At 43.6% G+C, this 17,032-nt stretch overlaps 1 protein-coding gene across 1 annotated transcript in view; it reads left to right on the top strand.

Annotated features, from left to right (window-relative positions):
• DNAH9 (dynein axonemal heavy chain 9) overlaps positions 1 to 17,032 on the top strand; it is a 368,705-nt gene that overhangs the window by 116,473 nt on the left and 235,200 nt on the right. The window contains exons 28-30 of the mRNA XM_064378055.1: positions 1,284 to 1,388; positions 11,442 to 11,599; positions 15,347 to 15,485. Of these exons, the coding sequence (XP_064234125.1) occupies positions 1,284 to 1,388; positions 11,442 to 11,599; positions 15,347 to 15,485 (402 nt within the window). The remainder of the gene's footprint in view (positions 1 to 1,283; positions 1,389 to 11,441; positions 11,600 to 15,346; positions 15,486 to 17,032) is intronic.

The following is a 17,032-nucleotide window of genomic DNA, read 5'->3' as shown; positions in this document are numbered from 1 at the left end:
CATTTCCCATGTGTGTCCTAAAGCACATAGTTTTCTGGGAGATTCCCATATCTTCTGACTCTAATCTTGTGATTTTTCCACTATCCCAGTATTCTGGGAAAATCAGGGGTTACATGAGGGACAAAGAATCCTAGCCATGTAATGAAGTAAAACTAATATGTTTGTTACAGGACGTCTCAGGGCCCTTAAATGCTAATACAAATTGTTCCTTGACCAAAGTGGGTTGAAGAATGTGTTTCCCAAATTTGCTTGACCTAAAAGCCCTTTTTTCAAAGAGCATCTTTTAGGCCTGTGGTTCTGCGTAATAAACTTTGGGAAGTGCTATTGTGCTGCCATCTGACTTTCACCTCTTTGGCAAAACTGATCACTCGGGAGCACTCTGACCCACTCTTCTATGAACTCCTTAACATTTGTGGTCTGTATTATTCAATGGAACCACTATTGATGCAGTAATTTTCCTGTTTTTATTTATATACCTTATCTCCTCAACCTGACCAAAAGTTCTTAGAGAGACTGAGCTCCCCGGTGCCCAGCACATGATCCGTGCACAGAGCTAATAGTCAAAAAATGCCTGCTGAATCAATGAATGAGACTTTTCCATTACTTGCATTTTCTCAGCATTTTAATGATGTCTCCTTGCCAATGATCTTGTGTCTCTGAGAAACCTATCCCTTTAGGTTGCCCCATGGTTTACTAGCTAATATTGAATGCCCAGGATGGTTTTTATTTTTAGGACAGAAATGCATTATTCCCTTCTAAATTCTTTCTTTGCTCTCATTTGAGAAGATTTACCTTTAGTTTAGTTTAGTTTTGTTTTGTTTTAACAGATGTTATCACCCCCTGTCTTTGTCTCCAGCTCTCTCACCCCTCTGGAAAACCTGTGTGGTTGGACATAGATTTAAAAATACAGACATAAATTTTTCCATCAGTGCATGACAAAGGCTGAGTGGAAGACTTTTTGTCTGTATAACATAAGAAAAACCATCTTTTATTCATTTCCTGGGATTTCGAAAGCTACAGAATCAACAATAATGCAACCCTGATGACATTTTAAAGGGATTTTCATCCAAGTACCTTGTAAAGGTTCTGTTTAATCCTATGACTTCTGTTGACACCCATAACCATTCCAAAATTTAATTGTTCTTGAAATTTTAATACAAGTTTCTGACCAGTGGTCTTTAGGGGGACTAGAAGTATCTATAATAAAGGGGCTGGAAAATGACTTCAACTTGTATTGATAAGCCGACCTGTTGGTAATTTAATCTTTGTACATTTTCTTGCAGTCTTGTGGCAACATCTACAAAGGCCTCGCTCAGACTGGTGCCTGGGGCTGCTTTGATGAGTTTAATCGAATCTCCGTGGAGGTCTTGTCGGTGGTGGCAGTGCAGGTAAGGGCCAGAAGTAGGTGGGAGCCTTGTGGTCTTCGTGTCGAGCACTGTGGAAATCTGTGTCCTCTTGTTTTCAGCCTCTCCTCGGCATCTGTGTCCCTTTTTCCCTTGTCATTTCATGCTCCTTTCTCTACCCTCTGAAATCAGGCTTTAGGGAGGCTCTCCTCCAAAATGGGTATCCTGCAGTTACGCACCAAAGTAGATCCATTTACTGGCTTTGGGACTCTGTTTTATCCTCTGTAAAATAGAGAGAAAGAATATGCATCCTACCTGCTTCATCTGGGTGCAGAAACCTGAAGATGCAGAGCTCAGCTCCTTGGAAAGGGCATGTTCTTTGGTTATAAACCAAGGCTTAAATTTCAGTTCTTTTATTTCCTATTGGACTATTTGGGCAAGTTGTTCCACTACTCTCAGCTTAATAAAGTGAGGAATACTGCATGAATGTTTTTTGAATGAAGTCACTTTTGGGATGAGATTTTATGTAAGTATGCCACTTGTCTTTCAAGTCATCTGGAAACCATTTATTAAACACCTGCAACATCGGAAGTGCTATACTAAAGACAGGTGAAGTTTCCCAGTTGAGTAGAATGTGATCTCCAACTAAAAAAAAAAAAAAAAAAAAAAAAGCTTGAGATCTTGAGATAGACGTGAGTACTTTCAGTGTTCTAGAAGTGACTTAAATTCTGACTGAGCCTGAGACTTCCAAATGCATTACCTTGAAAAGATGGAGAGGATTTGGATTTGGGTCAGGATCCCATGAACAATAGGAGCAGTAGAAGGGGGAAGGGGAATGTGAATAAGCTTTTGTTGAAATTCTGCACCAGGTACTTTTCATATGTCATCTTTCACATCGTGAAAGATCTTTCACGCCTTTCCACCGTGGCCCTGCAAGCCACTATTCTTCCCATTAAATATGTGGAAAAACTGAACATCAGAGGGGAACTGTGTCTTGTCCGTAAGTAGACTTTTGGAAAGTGATAAGGTTTGTATGTGCACCCTGTGCCCCCAATGTTGTCAGGGTGCAGATGTGGGCACTGATCTGGTGTCTAGTGGGTAAAATACCAGAGGATAAAATAAGACTGGAGAGGCAAGCTCGATCCCAATAGTAGCAGGCTGAAATGCCTTCCTCAGCACACAGCAGGGAACCCCCAGAGACACCTGGGAGGGAGATTGCCCCTCTATTTGGTAACAGTGTGAAGGAGGGGCTGAGCAGTAGGAAAGCTGGTGTCTGAGGGCAAGTCAAGGGTCTCTCCCAGGGATTCTTACTGCAGCTGCTTAGGCTCCAGTCCCCCCAGGAACCCCATCTTCAAGATGAAGCACATCCTTTGTCAGTACCTATTCCACACTCCTCCCTGTAGGCTGATCATTTCCTGTTAGGGGTGGCTGATTTCAGAATCCCCATCCTGCCTTTACCTAAACAGAGCAAAGCCATCACAAGGGCACCATGTGATGATCAAAGTTGTAGCGAGGTGCATGGGACAATGATGTGCCTGGTGCTCCTAGTGTGTGCTGCGCACCATACAATCGAAAGTGGTTTAATTTTGCTTGTGTTTGCTTTTATTTCCAAAGCAGTGTGCACAGAGTACAGAAAAAGAAAAATGTAGCTATGACAGACTCTTTGGTCCCTACAGGTTTCTGTAATCCTTTCAAGTCCAGACAAAGGAATAAGGAAAGCGTTTAGCTTGACTGACATTTTTCTTGGGCAAGAGCGTGGGATTGAGGAGTGGATGGCAGAAGGGGGGGTGGGAGGAAATATCAGGCAAAAGGTCATCCCTGGCGGGGAAAGCTGGCTGAAGCAGTGTCATCCCTGTCCCCCTCTGCCCTGGCAGGAGCCAGCTTCCATCCACATAGCTCCCACATGTAGTCACCTCTCATCCCACAGACTGTCCTTTTCACAGGTAGGCAGGATGTGGGGTTGTGGGCAGGGCGCTGAAGCAACCACAAGCTAAACAGCAGTGGGACTCACACCATCAGCAAATCCATGGTCACCTTCATCTCCAGCTGCCCCAGAAGCCGTAAGCAATCAAGGGGCTCTGTTGGGTCCCTTCGCTCACCACTGCTCCAAGGTGGTCTGTCTTTCCATCTCTCATGTTTGACAGCCACTGACTCTTGTCCAAACTGTTCCTTAGTGAAGCTCTGAAAGCTGCCAAAACGTGAGGCTCTTCTCTGATTTCCAGTGGTGAAATATGGTTTTCCCTTTCATTGGGTTTGTTCTGTTCAACAGCAGTTAGTAGAGGAAGGAAGACAAATGGCTAGGCTGGACATTCTCTTGGACTGAAACCCTTTACCAGCTTGGCTGGAAAGAGCTGGTTGTGTGCATCTCACTGGCATCACATTAGTGTAGCTTGAAATGGACTATGGTGAGAGTACTTCCATCATGAAAACTGCCAAATTCTACAAATCAAGGGCATTTTTGCTTTCCTGGAGAGCTGGTTGTTAAAAATTTACCAGCATGCCTCTGCCTTGTAAGGATGTAAGCTTAGTGTTGCCAGATCTTTTACATTTTAAAGAGAGACCGGACATCCAGATTTTTGTAAGAAATCAAACATGTTTTCTGACTGCTTTCACTTTTGAATGGTCATTTCACAAGCTGAAATAAAGAATAATGCCACTGTTCAATTCTGGCTCGACCACCTACAAGCTGTGTGATCTTGAGCATATCCATGTCTCAAGATCCACATCTGTAAAGGAAGTTAATAATAGCACCTCCTTGAGGCAGTTGTAATAATTTTTAAATGAGTTAATATAGCTAAAGCCCTTTTTTTAAAAAAGCCCTACAGATAATAGTCACTCAATAAATGCTATGATAATGATGATAATGGTGGCAGTGATGTTAGTGATGATGATGATGCTGATGGTGGTGATGGTAATGATGGTGATAATGGTGATGATGATAATAATTATGCTAATGATGGTGATGATGATGTTGGCAGTGATCGTGGTGGTGATGATTATTCTAATGGTGATGATGATGGAGATGATGGTGATGGTGCTAATGATGATGGTGGTGGTGGTGATGGTGATGGTGGTGGTGGCAGTGATGACGATGGTAATGGTGATGGTGGTGGTGATGATGTTGGTGATAGTGATGATGATGGTGGTGATGATGATGGAGTGATGGTGATGATGATGATGGTGGTAGCAGTGATGGTAATGTTAACGATGATGGTGATGGTGGGGATGATGATGACGGTGGTGGCAGTGATGATGGCAATGATGATGATGGTGGGGACAGTGTTGATAATGTTAACGATGATGCTGATGTTGGTGATGATGGTGGGGGTGATGATGATGGTGGTGGCAGTGATGATGATGGTGGGGACAGTGATGATAATGATAGCGATGATGGTGATGGTGGTGGTGGTGATGGTGGCGATGATGATGATAGTGGTGGTGAGGATAATTACTATCATAATTATCTGAACACTACAAGAAATGGGTTGAAGAGAAGTAGAGGCTTAGATATACAGGGCAGGGAAAAAGGGTTCAAACCCTGGTCTCACAGGTCTTCTATATGCCCTTCACTCCTCAGCTGGACCAACCTGGAGCTATCTTATCAAGCTTAACAATGTACTAATCAATGAGGCAGTGCCCAACAGCCATTGTTCCCCCTGGGTAGTAGTTAGACACTGAATTTGCTTTATTTTGAAGCTGCTTAACACAAAGCCAGCAATGCATTCTCTAGGATCACTTAGTTCCCATTTGTTTCTGGAATCAAATGAAATAAGTTCAACTTGGGAGTCCCTGATGCTATCACACACCAATCTAGGAACACACCCATCGGAGACATTTCTGAAGAAAGTGGTCTGACAACAGCCCAGGCAGAATCTGAGCTGGTTACATTTGAAATCGTATACCCATCCAAGGAGAAAATTGCACTTAATTATTCACATGGCAATTCAGGCTGGCATATTGGTTCAGAAGCCACACCAGCTGCTGACAGTTCTCCGCCACCCTCCCCTCTCCTCCTCTCCACTCCTCGCCCGTCTGTGCTCCTCTTCCCAGTAACTTCTACAAAAGTGATTTTGTTGCTGGTCTGCAGCGTCTTTGTCAGTGGATATTCTCATGTCTCCATCAGACTGGTCAAGCAAAGTCACATAACCACTTGGGAAAAACACCAGTGTGGCAACTCCAAAAAAAAAAAATTACTCTGCTATTTTTAAAATATCTAAGATAGTACTTACTTTTTTCCAGAATCTCTTCTTTACTATTGCAATCAGCTGTCTATGCTTTGGGTTCTCTGTGCCTGGGGACATATGCCACCAGGACACACCCCATTGCCCTGTCTCCCTCCATGCCCTCTGGCCAGGAATCCCTGGCGCTTTCTTCTCTTGCCTGCAGCACAAGCCTTGATAATGGGTTGGGTACAGGCAGGAAGTGGGTAGAAGCAGAAGATCAGTCAGCAAAGACTTGGGAACTCACCATAGCGAGGCTCAGAGTACTCCAAGCACCAAACAAATGCTCCAGTCTCAGAGCCGAGGGAGCTTCCCATGTAACACCCTTTATAGAGAAGCTTAAAATCTAATGGAAAAGACACCAAAATGTTAAAATATTTAAAAAGTGGTGAGTGGGTTGCACTTCCTTAAGGCAACAGACTCCAATCTGCCATTGCAGTGGGAAGCGTGGAGTGGGCCAGGCAGAATGTTAAATAGCACATGGCATTTGGGGCAGAGACTTGAAAAGAGAATGACCACAGGGGACCACAAAATGAGTGACTCTCCTAGAATAGAAGGACCAAGGTAGAGAAATGAGGAGAAAAAGCCAAGGTCCCTGTAGCATAGGGCTAGCCCATGACCTCCTTAAAGTATGTCCCCTGCACAGAGACAGCATGGCCTTAATACTTCACAGAGTGAGTCAGAGGCAAGGCCCTAGCCTGAGTGGTAGGATACAGGGACAGAACCCTCTGTGATCAACAGCTTCCAGTCATGAGGGGAAAGATGTCACCCTCATGTGAGAAATGCAGCTTTTATGATCAGATGAGCACACAAGGCTCGTGCAGATAACAAAGTTGACCGCTGGACATCAGGGCTGGCTTGCAATATATAGAAGTAAAACCTAGGCAAATTATCAAAATTATAAGGCAGAAAATAAGTTCCATGAAAGATGTGCAATTTTAAGGGCCATAGAGGCTGGAAAGATACAGTAACACCATCTGGCTGAGGGGCAATTGTAGGCCATGAGATTGGTATGGGGCAGCGTGGTCCATGGGCAAGATCAGTGCATTGACTTTCAGTTAGGTGTCCTGAGAGTGACAGCGGAGGGTGCCGGGCATGGCTGGTGTCATCTAGCCCCATGCTACTCAAACTCTGAGCCAACAGCACCCACATCCCCTGTTAGAAATATGGAGTCTCAGGCCCACCTGAAACCTGCTGAAACAGAATGTTCATGTCAACACATCCTGCAGTGATCTCTACACACAATCAAATCGAGGACTGTGCCACTTTGGCACAGGAATCTTAACCCTGACTGCACATTAGAATGGCCCGGGTAATTCTACAAAGTAGTAATGCAGTCTCCACCCCCAAAAGATTTTGATTTAGTTGCTGTGGAATAGGACCAGTGTACTGCTACTTTCTAAAAACTTTCCACATGGTTCACGTGTTCAGCAAGTTTAGAGAACCAAAGCTGAGAGAGAGGATAACAAATGAGGAAAAACACTGCTGAAGACTGTAGAGTTTGGATTTACATCAAGACCTCCAAGACTGAGCCCAGTTCATCCTGGTCAGTGCTCTGCAGGGACGAAACCTCTCCAGACCAGCCAGGTGGGGCGGAAGGAAGTGGAGGACCCAGGCTCATCTGAGAGAGGGAGAGAGGGACCTCTGGCCTTTTCCAAGACCTGGACTTTATCAAGGCCTCCTGGACCCTGATCATTGTTATGTGCCAGTGATTTGCTCTGCAGACCACAGTTGCTGCTAAAGCCTGTCCTGTACAAGTCAGGCCAACCAAAATTTCTATGAGCACCGATGCGCCCACATTAACTGCATCTTTGAGTCTGTTCAACACTGTGCCATCTGAGAGAGGGAGGTCAGGATGCAGCTGTGAATGGGGCCACCTGGGCCAAAGTAGGGATGAGTAGCAATGTAAGAATTGACAGGACTGCAGTAGTTTTCAAATTTCGGCTTCCATCAGAATCACCTGGAGGGCCTGTTCCGACACAACTTGTTGGACCCCACTCCCAGAATTTCTGATTTGATTTATCTTGAGTGGAACTAAGAATTTGCATGGGAATTGGTTTGGACCCAAAAACACATGCCATGGGATGGAGGTTAAGTATCTTTTGTCTTCTCAGCCTCAGAGTCCTCACTGGTAAAATGTTTGGTCTAGATCAGGGTTTGTCAGACACAGCACCCCTGATGCTTTGGGCTGATCATTCTATTTTGTGAAGATCAATCCTCTGCATTGTGAGATGTTGAGTAGCATCCCTGGCCTCTACCCACTGACATGGCGGCAGCAACCCCCGCTCCTTGCTGTGACAACAAAAGTGTCTCCAGACATTCCCACACGATCCCTAGGAGAGAGAGATTGCAAACTCATCCCCATTTGAGAACACTGGTTCTTACATAGCTTTCCATTTTTTTTATTTGTCTTTTTAAAGGGTGACAACATCTTACTTTGTGGAAACTACACCTCTAAATTATAACAAACATAATAGTTTTCAGAGTAAAACAAATTGCTCTGACAATGTATGTGTTTGATGAGAAACTGGTCTATGGCTGGCACAGTGCTCCTTCTGGTACAAGAGCATTTGGGGGAAAGTAGCTAAAAGCATGTGCTCAGCACCAGATTGCCTGGCTTTTCAACCTGAGCTGCTCCACTTACCAACTGTGGGGTTTCAGGCAAGTTTCTCTTCTTTTTCTTTTAACTTTTTATTTTGAACCAATTTTAGATTTATAGGAAAGTTGTAAAAATAGCATCGAATTTCTACATATCTCTCCCTCAGCCTCCCCTGAATGCTAACATCTTACATAAACATAGGACAGTTTCTTAACTGCCTTCTGCCTCAGTTTCTTCATCTGCAAAGTGAGGATCTAAGATTACCCGTCTCAAACAACTGTTAAAAGCTTGGAAGGAAATAATTCACAGAAAGTACTCAGAACCGTGCCTGGTACATATTAAGTGCTCAGAACTGTCAGTTATTATTTTTTGTTTTTCACTGTGGCTTTAAGATCCTCAGAAAACAATGCATTTTTGGTAGAGAAACAGATCACAGTGGGTGAGATGTGCCTGGCAGCCTTAGCTATCAGTTGCCAAACTACCTGTGTGTGTACCTCCATCGGGCTGGGCTTGCATTTAATCCATACATCCCTAGTCGGCCTGCTTCTCCACTCCCTGCTCCCTGCCCCCAGGCATCCTGAAAGAACCTCTGGCCTTTTCCTGGACCTGGACTTTATTAAGGCCTCCTCAACCCTGATCATTGCTTTGTTCCAGTGATTCGCTCTGTGGACCTCAGTTGCTGCTAAAGCCTGTCTTGTACAAGCCAGCCTAACCAAAATTTCGATGAGCACCGATGCTCCAACATTAACTGCATCTTTGAGTCTGTTCAACACTCTCCCTCAAGAGCCCCTTTACAGAATTTTACACAAAAGCACAGATGCCTCCAATCTGAAAGTACATCATAAATTCTTGCTGAGCGTGAGGTTTCTGGGCTTCGGTGTTTCAAGAGAGAATGCTGAGTCAGAATGAACAGCAGAAAAGGTCCCAGGCTCGTGCCTTAGTCTTCTCTCAAAGGTAGCAGAGCAACTTATAAACACTGATTAAACTTGTTTTCCCACTCCCTAATAAAGTGAGTGCTGTCTATATTTTGTGGACGGGAAGACCGGGGACGAAGGAGAGAACCAGCCTTTGCCAGTCACGTAACCTGGAGGTTGATGAAGGCCACAAGAGGCTCCAGGCCTAGCTGGGCTGGGCTGTGAGCCCCAAGCAAACCAGCAGAGCTTGATCTGTTTGGCCAGAGTCCTGGCTGCTGAAGCCTGCCTCTGCCAGGATGGCATTGATATTCTGCACGTAGAAAAGAAGTCTCAGTTTCAAACTAATTGCTGTGAGCTCAAACGCATTCAGTCATTAGTGTTTTACTCTGGGAAGGGAGCTGAATCCTAATTGTAGAACTGTCATGCATCTAGGCAATCTGTGTACTCTGGAGACAGCCGTGCCCAGTGGTAAATGGTCCAGCTGCCCTCTCCCACCCCTCCCACCATCTCACACACACATCCCTGCAGCCCCGTCTCCATAGAACTAGACTACTCTTGGGTCTTCTAGCACCCTGGACTTAGCCAACCTGCTGGGGTTCATTCAAAACCTCGCACTGGCCCCAGCTTTTGGGTTTTGCTTCCGAGAACCTTGAGAGGCTGGAAATTTCCAAAGACCTTCTGGGGCCAGGCTGGACAAGGCTGTGGGCAAGCCTGAAAGTGTGTCCCTTTTATCTTTGCTCTGTTGCTAATCATTTTTGTATATGTGTTTGCAAGCACCAGGTGTGACAATAAATTATTGAATTTCACTTCTGCCTCTCCTCCCACTGCTAGAGAGTAATTTAGAAGATAGATCTGACTGGGTCAAGCATCAAGATAAATCCTTCTCTGACTCCAGACTACGTTTAAGAAAAAGTCCGCTCTCTTTAGAAAAACACTAACAGCCCCCTGGGTCTGACCCAGCCTACCTTTGCTCCATCTGTAAAGGGCCACCTGTTCTGGAGGTATAGTCTGGGGTGTGGCTTTGAGGAGTTAAACCAAGACAGCGACCACAGTTGCGATCAGGATGGCACATGGATATCCCTTATGTCAGCTGGTATTTCTTTTTTTTTTTTTAATTGCATTTTAGGTTTTGGGGTACATGTGAAAAACATGCAAGGTTGTTGCATAGGTGCATACGTGGCAGTGTGATTTTCTGCCTCCCTCCCCTTCACCTATATCTGGCATTTCTCCCCATGCTATCCCTCCCCAACTCCCCACCCCCCCGCTGTCCCCCCCCAACAGACCCCCGTGTACAGTGCTCCCCTCCCTGTGTCCATGTGTTCTCCTTGTTCAACACCCGCCTATGAGTGAGAACATGTGGTGTTTGATTTTGTGTTCTTGTGTCAGTTTGGTCAGCTGGTATTTCTAAGCCTTTGTTTTCTGTAGGCTATGTACTTCATGGACTTTACTTCATTTACTTAGAACAAGCTCAGCAGGTAGCTATAGCATCCTCACTGTCTTGCAATACCTGAAAGCACAGGCTCTGGGATCCATTTGCCTGGATTCAAATCCTGATGCCCCAATTAGTAGCTGTGTGATTTTGGGCAAATGTTTCCATCTCACCATGCTTCTGTTTTATCAGAGATGGGGATGACATAATTAAAGTGCCCCCCTCAAAGCATGGTGAAGCTCAAATGAGTTAACACATAAGAAGTGGTCAGAACTGTATCCGGCCAGTGGTCAGCCCTAATACACTTCAGCTATTACTACAGAGAGAACCCACATTCAAGGAGTTAAACACCTGTTTGCTACCCACTCTCATTTTCTTACCCACCATGTCATAAATATGGATGTGAGCAGCCAGATTGTGTGTGTGTGTGTGTGTGTGTGTGTGTTTTAGGGTGTTTTTGTTTTTGTTTTTGAGATGGAGTCTTACTCTATCACCCAGACTGGAATGCAATAGTGCTATCTCAGTTCACTGCAACCTCCACCTCCGTGGTTCAAACAGTTATCCTGTCTCAGCCTCCTGAGTAGCTGGGATTACAGATGCACACCACCATGCCTGGCTAATTTTTGTATTTTTAGTAGAGACAGGATTTCACCATGTTGGCCAGGCTGGTCTTGAACTCTTGACCTCCACTGATCTGCCCACCTCAGCCACCTAAAGTGCTGGGATTATAGGCGTGAGCCACTGTGCCCTGCAGTGGTTAGATTTCTTTTAGACATGCATCCAGGGCCCATCAGTAAAGGATCTGGGGTGTGGTCATCATGCCTGTGTTTCAGTGAAAGGGGTCACAGAAGACTCTTCGTGTTGTGTGGGACTATGGGTTCCCAGCTTTAGTTATTATCCCTCCACTGAAAGGCAACTGATTGATTGGTTCTCCAGGTAAAAAGCATTCAAGATGCGATTAGAGATAAGAAGCAGCGGTTCAGCTTTCTTGGGGAGGAGATCAACCTGAATCCTTCTGTCGGTATCTTCATCACCATGAATCCGGGCTATGCCGGCCGCACGGAGCTGCCGGAGAACCTCAAGGCTCTCTTCAGGTGAGTTTCAGCTCTGCCCCATGGAAAAGCCCCAAAAGAGAAGTTTTTTTCATTTTTTCCACTTAAAATGTGTGACATGTATTTTACAGAAAATTTGGAACATTTAGAAAAGTAGATTTTTGTTTTGTTTTGTTTTAGAGATGGAGTCTAGCTCTGATGCCCAGGCTGGAGTGCAGTGGCGCAATCTCAGCTCACTGCAACCTCTGCCTCCCGGGTTCAAGCGATTCTCCTGCCTCAGCCTCCTGAGTAGCTGGGACTATAGGCACATGCCACCATGCCTGGCTAATTTTTTGTATTTTCAGTAGAGACGGGGTTTCTCCATATTAACAAGAATGGTCTCGATCTCCTGACCTCGTGATCCACCTACCTCAGTCTCCCAAATTTCTGGGATTACAGGTGCGAGCCACCATGACTGGCCAGAAAAGTAGATTCTGAACAACCATCTTTAATGTCTTTAATGCAGTAAAATTGCTTTCTGCTTAATTGTGTTCTTTACACATATTTTAAATCCATATGTGGTCTACATTTGCAATCTACATAGTTTTTGTTTTTTCATTTCATAGTCTATCATAATCATATCATAAATATTGTCTTCTATTAGATATATTTGATAAATCTCACTTCATAGCTGCATATTTTTCCATCAAGTGCATGGTTTTCAATGTAATTAACTAGTCCCCCATGGTTAAATATTAAGACTTTCTAACATTTAAAATAAATTTATACATAATGCTGTAATGTACATCTTTGTATATAAATCTTTTTTTTTCTTTATGTGTGATTATTTTCCTTGGCTAGCTTCCCAGAAGCGGAATTACTGTGTTAATGGGTAGAAACATTTTTAAGGCTCTTGATACACATTGCCAAATTGCTTTCTAAAAAGAGTAGTACGAAATTACCCTCCTCGTAGTGACGCATGAGAACACCTCTTTTATTTCACCCTTGCCACCGGCGGACATTGCCATATTTTAAAATCTTCTTTATTTTGATAAGAAAACACAAATATATTTTCTAGCAGGAGCTGGAGGCTGCATTCCTTTTACAGAAAAGAGAAGTTGGCCCAACAAAGAGAAAACTGAAGAATGCTTCAAGGCTTCTGATTTTCTGCTTACTAAACTTTTTTTTTTTTTTTGAGACAGAGTTTCTCTCTTGTTGCCCAGGCTGGAGTGCAATGGCACGATCTCAGCTCACTGCAACCTCCACCTCCCAGGTTCAACTGATCCTCCTACTCAGCCTCCTGAGTAGCTGGGATTATAGGCATATGCCACCACACCCAGCTAATTTTTTTGTATTTTTATTAGAGACAGGGTTTCTCCATATTGGTCAGGCTGGTCTTGAACTCCCGACCTCAGGATACTGGGATTACAGGTGTGAGCCAGTGTGCACAGCCTGCTTACTGAACTTTTAGCTAAGAGAAATAGACTGTGGGGAATTATGATAGAGCTGTTTTGTCTCATTTTTGGACTTAGAAATGCAGTACTGTCTATCCAGGGAGGCTGTCAACACTTCATTGGATTTCCCGAGGTGTAGGAGGTCACTGGGCAGCTCCCTGAGTACTTCACTCTCTCAGTCATACCAAATTCTGTCGCTGGAGTGATGTGGGCTGCTGCTTCTTCAGCCGGGTCCCTGTGTTAACCAAGAGCTGTTGGAATGCCAGCAAGCTGTCTAAACAGGTGCTACGGAATACTGCATTGTTGGCAGTTTTGTTTCTACAAAGTATTTATTAAATCAGCCTTGTGTTACAAATGATTATAGAAGTAGGTTATCACCCAGATAAGAATTCTTTACCTTTTTTATTTTTGCTGAAATTTTTTGCTTAATGGAATTGTCTTTGCCAGTTCAGGCTGCTATAATAGAAACACCACAGTCTGGGTGGCCTGAACAGCAGACATTTCTCACAGCTCTAGAGACTGAAAGTTCAAGAGCACGGTGCCAGCATGGTCAGGCTCTGGTGAGGACGCTTTTCCAGGTTGCAGGCGGCCACCTTCTTGCTGTATCCTAGCTCTGGCCTCTTCTTAAAAGGGCATTAATCCCATTCATGAGTGCTCTACCCTCATGACCTAATGACCTCCCAAAGGCCCCATCTCCAAATAGCATCCATTGCATTTTGGGGGCACACAAGATTCAGTCCATAACATATATCCATAGACGGAAATCTGGAAATAAACATTTTTCAAAATAGTAAGTACAGACATCTGCTTTTACATTTAATTATTTCAAAGACCCTACGAGGTGGATAGTACTAGTTTCTCCAGTATCCAGTGAGAAAACAGATGCATTCAGCAAACTCCTCAGGGTAGTAACCTTAGTTACTAGGATTAGCTAGTGAACCAGCTAGTAAGTGGCAGAATGCAGAGTTTGAACCCAGAGCCTCTGCTCCTCCCTGCCCCCAGTACTGTCATCCAGGGACCATCAGTATAACCATTTGGCATTTTTCTTTTCAATACTCTATCAGTAGAGTATTTCTTTTTCAAAATTGGGATCAGACTCTATATAATATCCTAGTTACTTTAGTGTCCTACTTCATTAACTAATGTTTCTTTGTGTCATTGTATAATTTTTCTTTCACACCACTATTTTTCATGACCACATAGTGTTCTGTCATACAAATGTGTATTTACCCTCATGTTCAAGTTACAAAATAATTTTGGGAACATAAGTATTTGGTTGCTCCTTTGAATTTGAATAGAATGTAAAATATTTCAAGAAAAAAATGTACTTGAATGAAATGTTTTTGAAAATGTTGTATCAGTGTAGGGAAAATGCAATTGAAGATATGTAACAACCTTAGGCTCCTATTACATATCTAACAAATTAATAAAATGTAATTTTAAAATCAAATGTTTTTAGTGTGAGAGGAAAAAAAAATCACAACAAAGCCTTCTATAAATCCCTTTCTGTATTATTGTATATGCCATTCTGTGTCAAAGTAGGGTTAATAAGTATTAGCTTGGTGCAACTGTGGGGTTTTTGCCATTGAAAGTAATGGTAAAAATCGCAATCACTTTTGCAGCAACTTAATACATACTTTAGACCTCATCGTGAGAGATTTACATTTGTATTCAGACAAGTACAGGATAAGCCCTGGGTGTCTAAGCTTAGAGGAGACACACATTCTGAGGATAAAGAATTGGGGAACTCTCAGTTTCTTTAAAGTAATGGCAAAAAAAAAAAAAAACCCACAATTACTTTTGTACCAACTTAATACATACTTTACACCTCATCATGAGAAATTTACATTCATATTCAAGTAAGTACAGGATAAGCCCTGAGTGTCTAGGCTTAGAGGAGACACACATTTTGAAGATGAAGAATAGGTGAACTCTCAGTTTCTCATAGATATGTAGAGAAACTCAATTCCTTTTTCTAAGCCTCAAATCTATTCTAGACAACTTGCTTGACTAATCCATCCCTTGTGTAAGACACACTGAATTCAAGTCAGAAGACTTGAGTGGCAGTTCCAAGTCTGCACCTGCCTGCTAACAGTATCCATCACCTTGGGGAGGAGACTTTATTCTCTTTATCCTTAGTTAACTCATCTCTCAGTTGAAAGTCTTCATGCTAACTGCAGCAGCACGTAGAATAAATTGAACGTCTTAGATGAAATAGTAGCTCAGGTCCTTCCATGAGTTTTTGCACTCACAGATGCCTCCATGTGTGATCTCGGCCAGTATCTATTTTCTTGCAGTCTCCTCTTCAACACCGTACTTGGGAAACTGACTAGGCTTTCTGTCTCCCTGTACTCAGGCCTTGTGCAATGGTGGTTCCAGACTTTGAGTTGATCTGCGAAATCATGCTGGTGGCAGAAGGATTCATCGAAGCCCGGTCATTAGCCAGAAAGTTCATCACTCTTTATCAGTTGTGCAAAGAGCTTCTCTCCAAACAGGTAGGCTGGACAACCAAGCACCGGGCAATAGCCCCAGCTCTGGAAAGGTTCTGGAACAAATGTATTAGGAAAACATGCTTGAGCTTTCTCATAGAGAGTCACTGTGCCCATAAGCACATCGAAAGCTGTGAACACTTTAACAGTAAAGATTTATGTTCAGTTTTTAGCTCTGCATTTTTCAAAATTAACCTCAAAACTCCATTTTTTAATAGAATACTTAGCAACACCTCACAGACACCAGTGTCCCATGAGAGACATTACAGTGGCCAAGAAAAAACTCTGGAGTAAATTGTCTGTACCTGAAGGGACATAGATGGAGAGGGGTAGGGAAGCAGGTTAGGTGTTAACCAGCTTTGAGCTTCTCATTGTTACCTGTAGCTTCCCACTAAGATAGGAGGAAATTCATAGAAAATCGCACCTTAGCAAAACATGACCAAGTACCTGCAAGGTTTCTGCCTTGAACAGAGATTTCTTTCCATCAAGGATCGATGGCCAAGCTTCCCTGTGCTGTCCTCCATGAGCTTTGGGATTATCTTGTTTTGATCACCTTTACCGCCATAGCACAGGCTCTCTCAGTCCTGTGAAGTCAGTCCAAGATGCAGGAAATCCTGTTTTCCTCATACTTCTTTTCTCATTGTATCCTCTCTCTAGGTTCTTCCCCAACATTGACTTCTAGGCCAGGGACTCCCGCTTTTATGGCTTCATCCCAAACCTCTCTCTTGAGCTCTAAACCTGTGCATTCAATGGTCTGTACCACAGCTCCCCCGAGTGTTTAAAAAGCTCCTCCAGCTCAGCACATCTAAAGCTGATCTCTGTTAGCTCTCAGCCCAATATTCTTTCTCCTGTGTTTCCAGCTTCACTATTGACCCGTCATTCACCCATTTGCTAACTCTAGGACCCTGGGAATTACCCTGAACTGTTTCCTCTTTCGTGGTCCTAGATATAATTTTAAATGAGCCCTTAATGATTCTATGCTCTGGATATTTCTCAAATAAGTCTCATTTCCTTCCCCTACTCATTGCTACCACTTGTGTTCCAAACACCCATATCTTTTGCTTAAACTATTGTAACTACCTTTCTACTAGCTTTTCCACCTTTATTCTAATTCCTTGGTTCTGTGCTTTAGCCACTTGCTAGAGTGATTATTTAAAAATGCTCCTCATTGGTCCTAGGATACAGACCAATGTCCTTATCACTCTTTGCTAAAGACTGCAGGGTGTTCTGTCTCCTCTTACCTCAACAACAGCAGCTCACGACTCTCTCCCTGTCATGTGGTGCTCCATCTCCATTGACTTTTTTTTTTTTTTTTGAGACAGAGTCTTAATCTGTCACCCAGGTTGGAGTACAGTGACGTGATCTTGACTCATTGCAACATCAGCCTCTTGGTTTCAAGCCAATTCTCCTGTCTCAGGCTCCTGAATAGCTGGGATTCCAGGCGTGTGCCACCACACAGGCTGATTTTTGTATTTTTAGTAGTGATGGAGTTTCACCATGTTGTCCAGGCTGGTCTCAAACTCCTGACCTCAGGTGATCCTCCCAGCTCAGCC

Source organism: Aotus nancymaae, unplaced genomic scaffold (genome assembly GCF_030222135.1).
Source record: "Aotus nancymaae isolate 86718 unplaced genomic scaffold, 86718_ANA_hifiasm-v0.15.2.pri h1tg000018l, whole genome shotgun sequence".
In the NCBI taxonomy this organism is placed as follows: domain Eukaryota; kingdom Metazoa; phylum Chordata; class Mammalia; order Primates; family Aotidae; genus Aotus; species Aotus nancymaae.
Note: the sequence above shows the minus strand (reverse complement) of the source record. Positions and strands in the feature narration are given on the sequence as shown.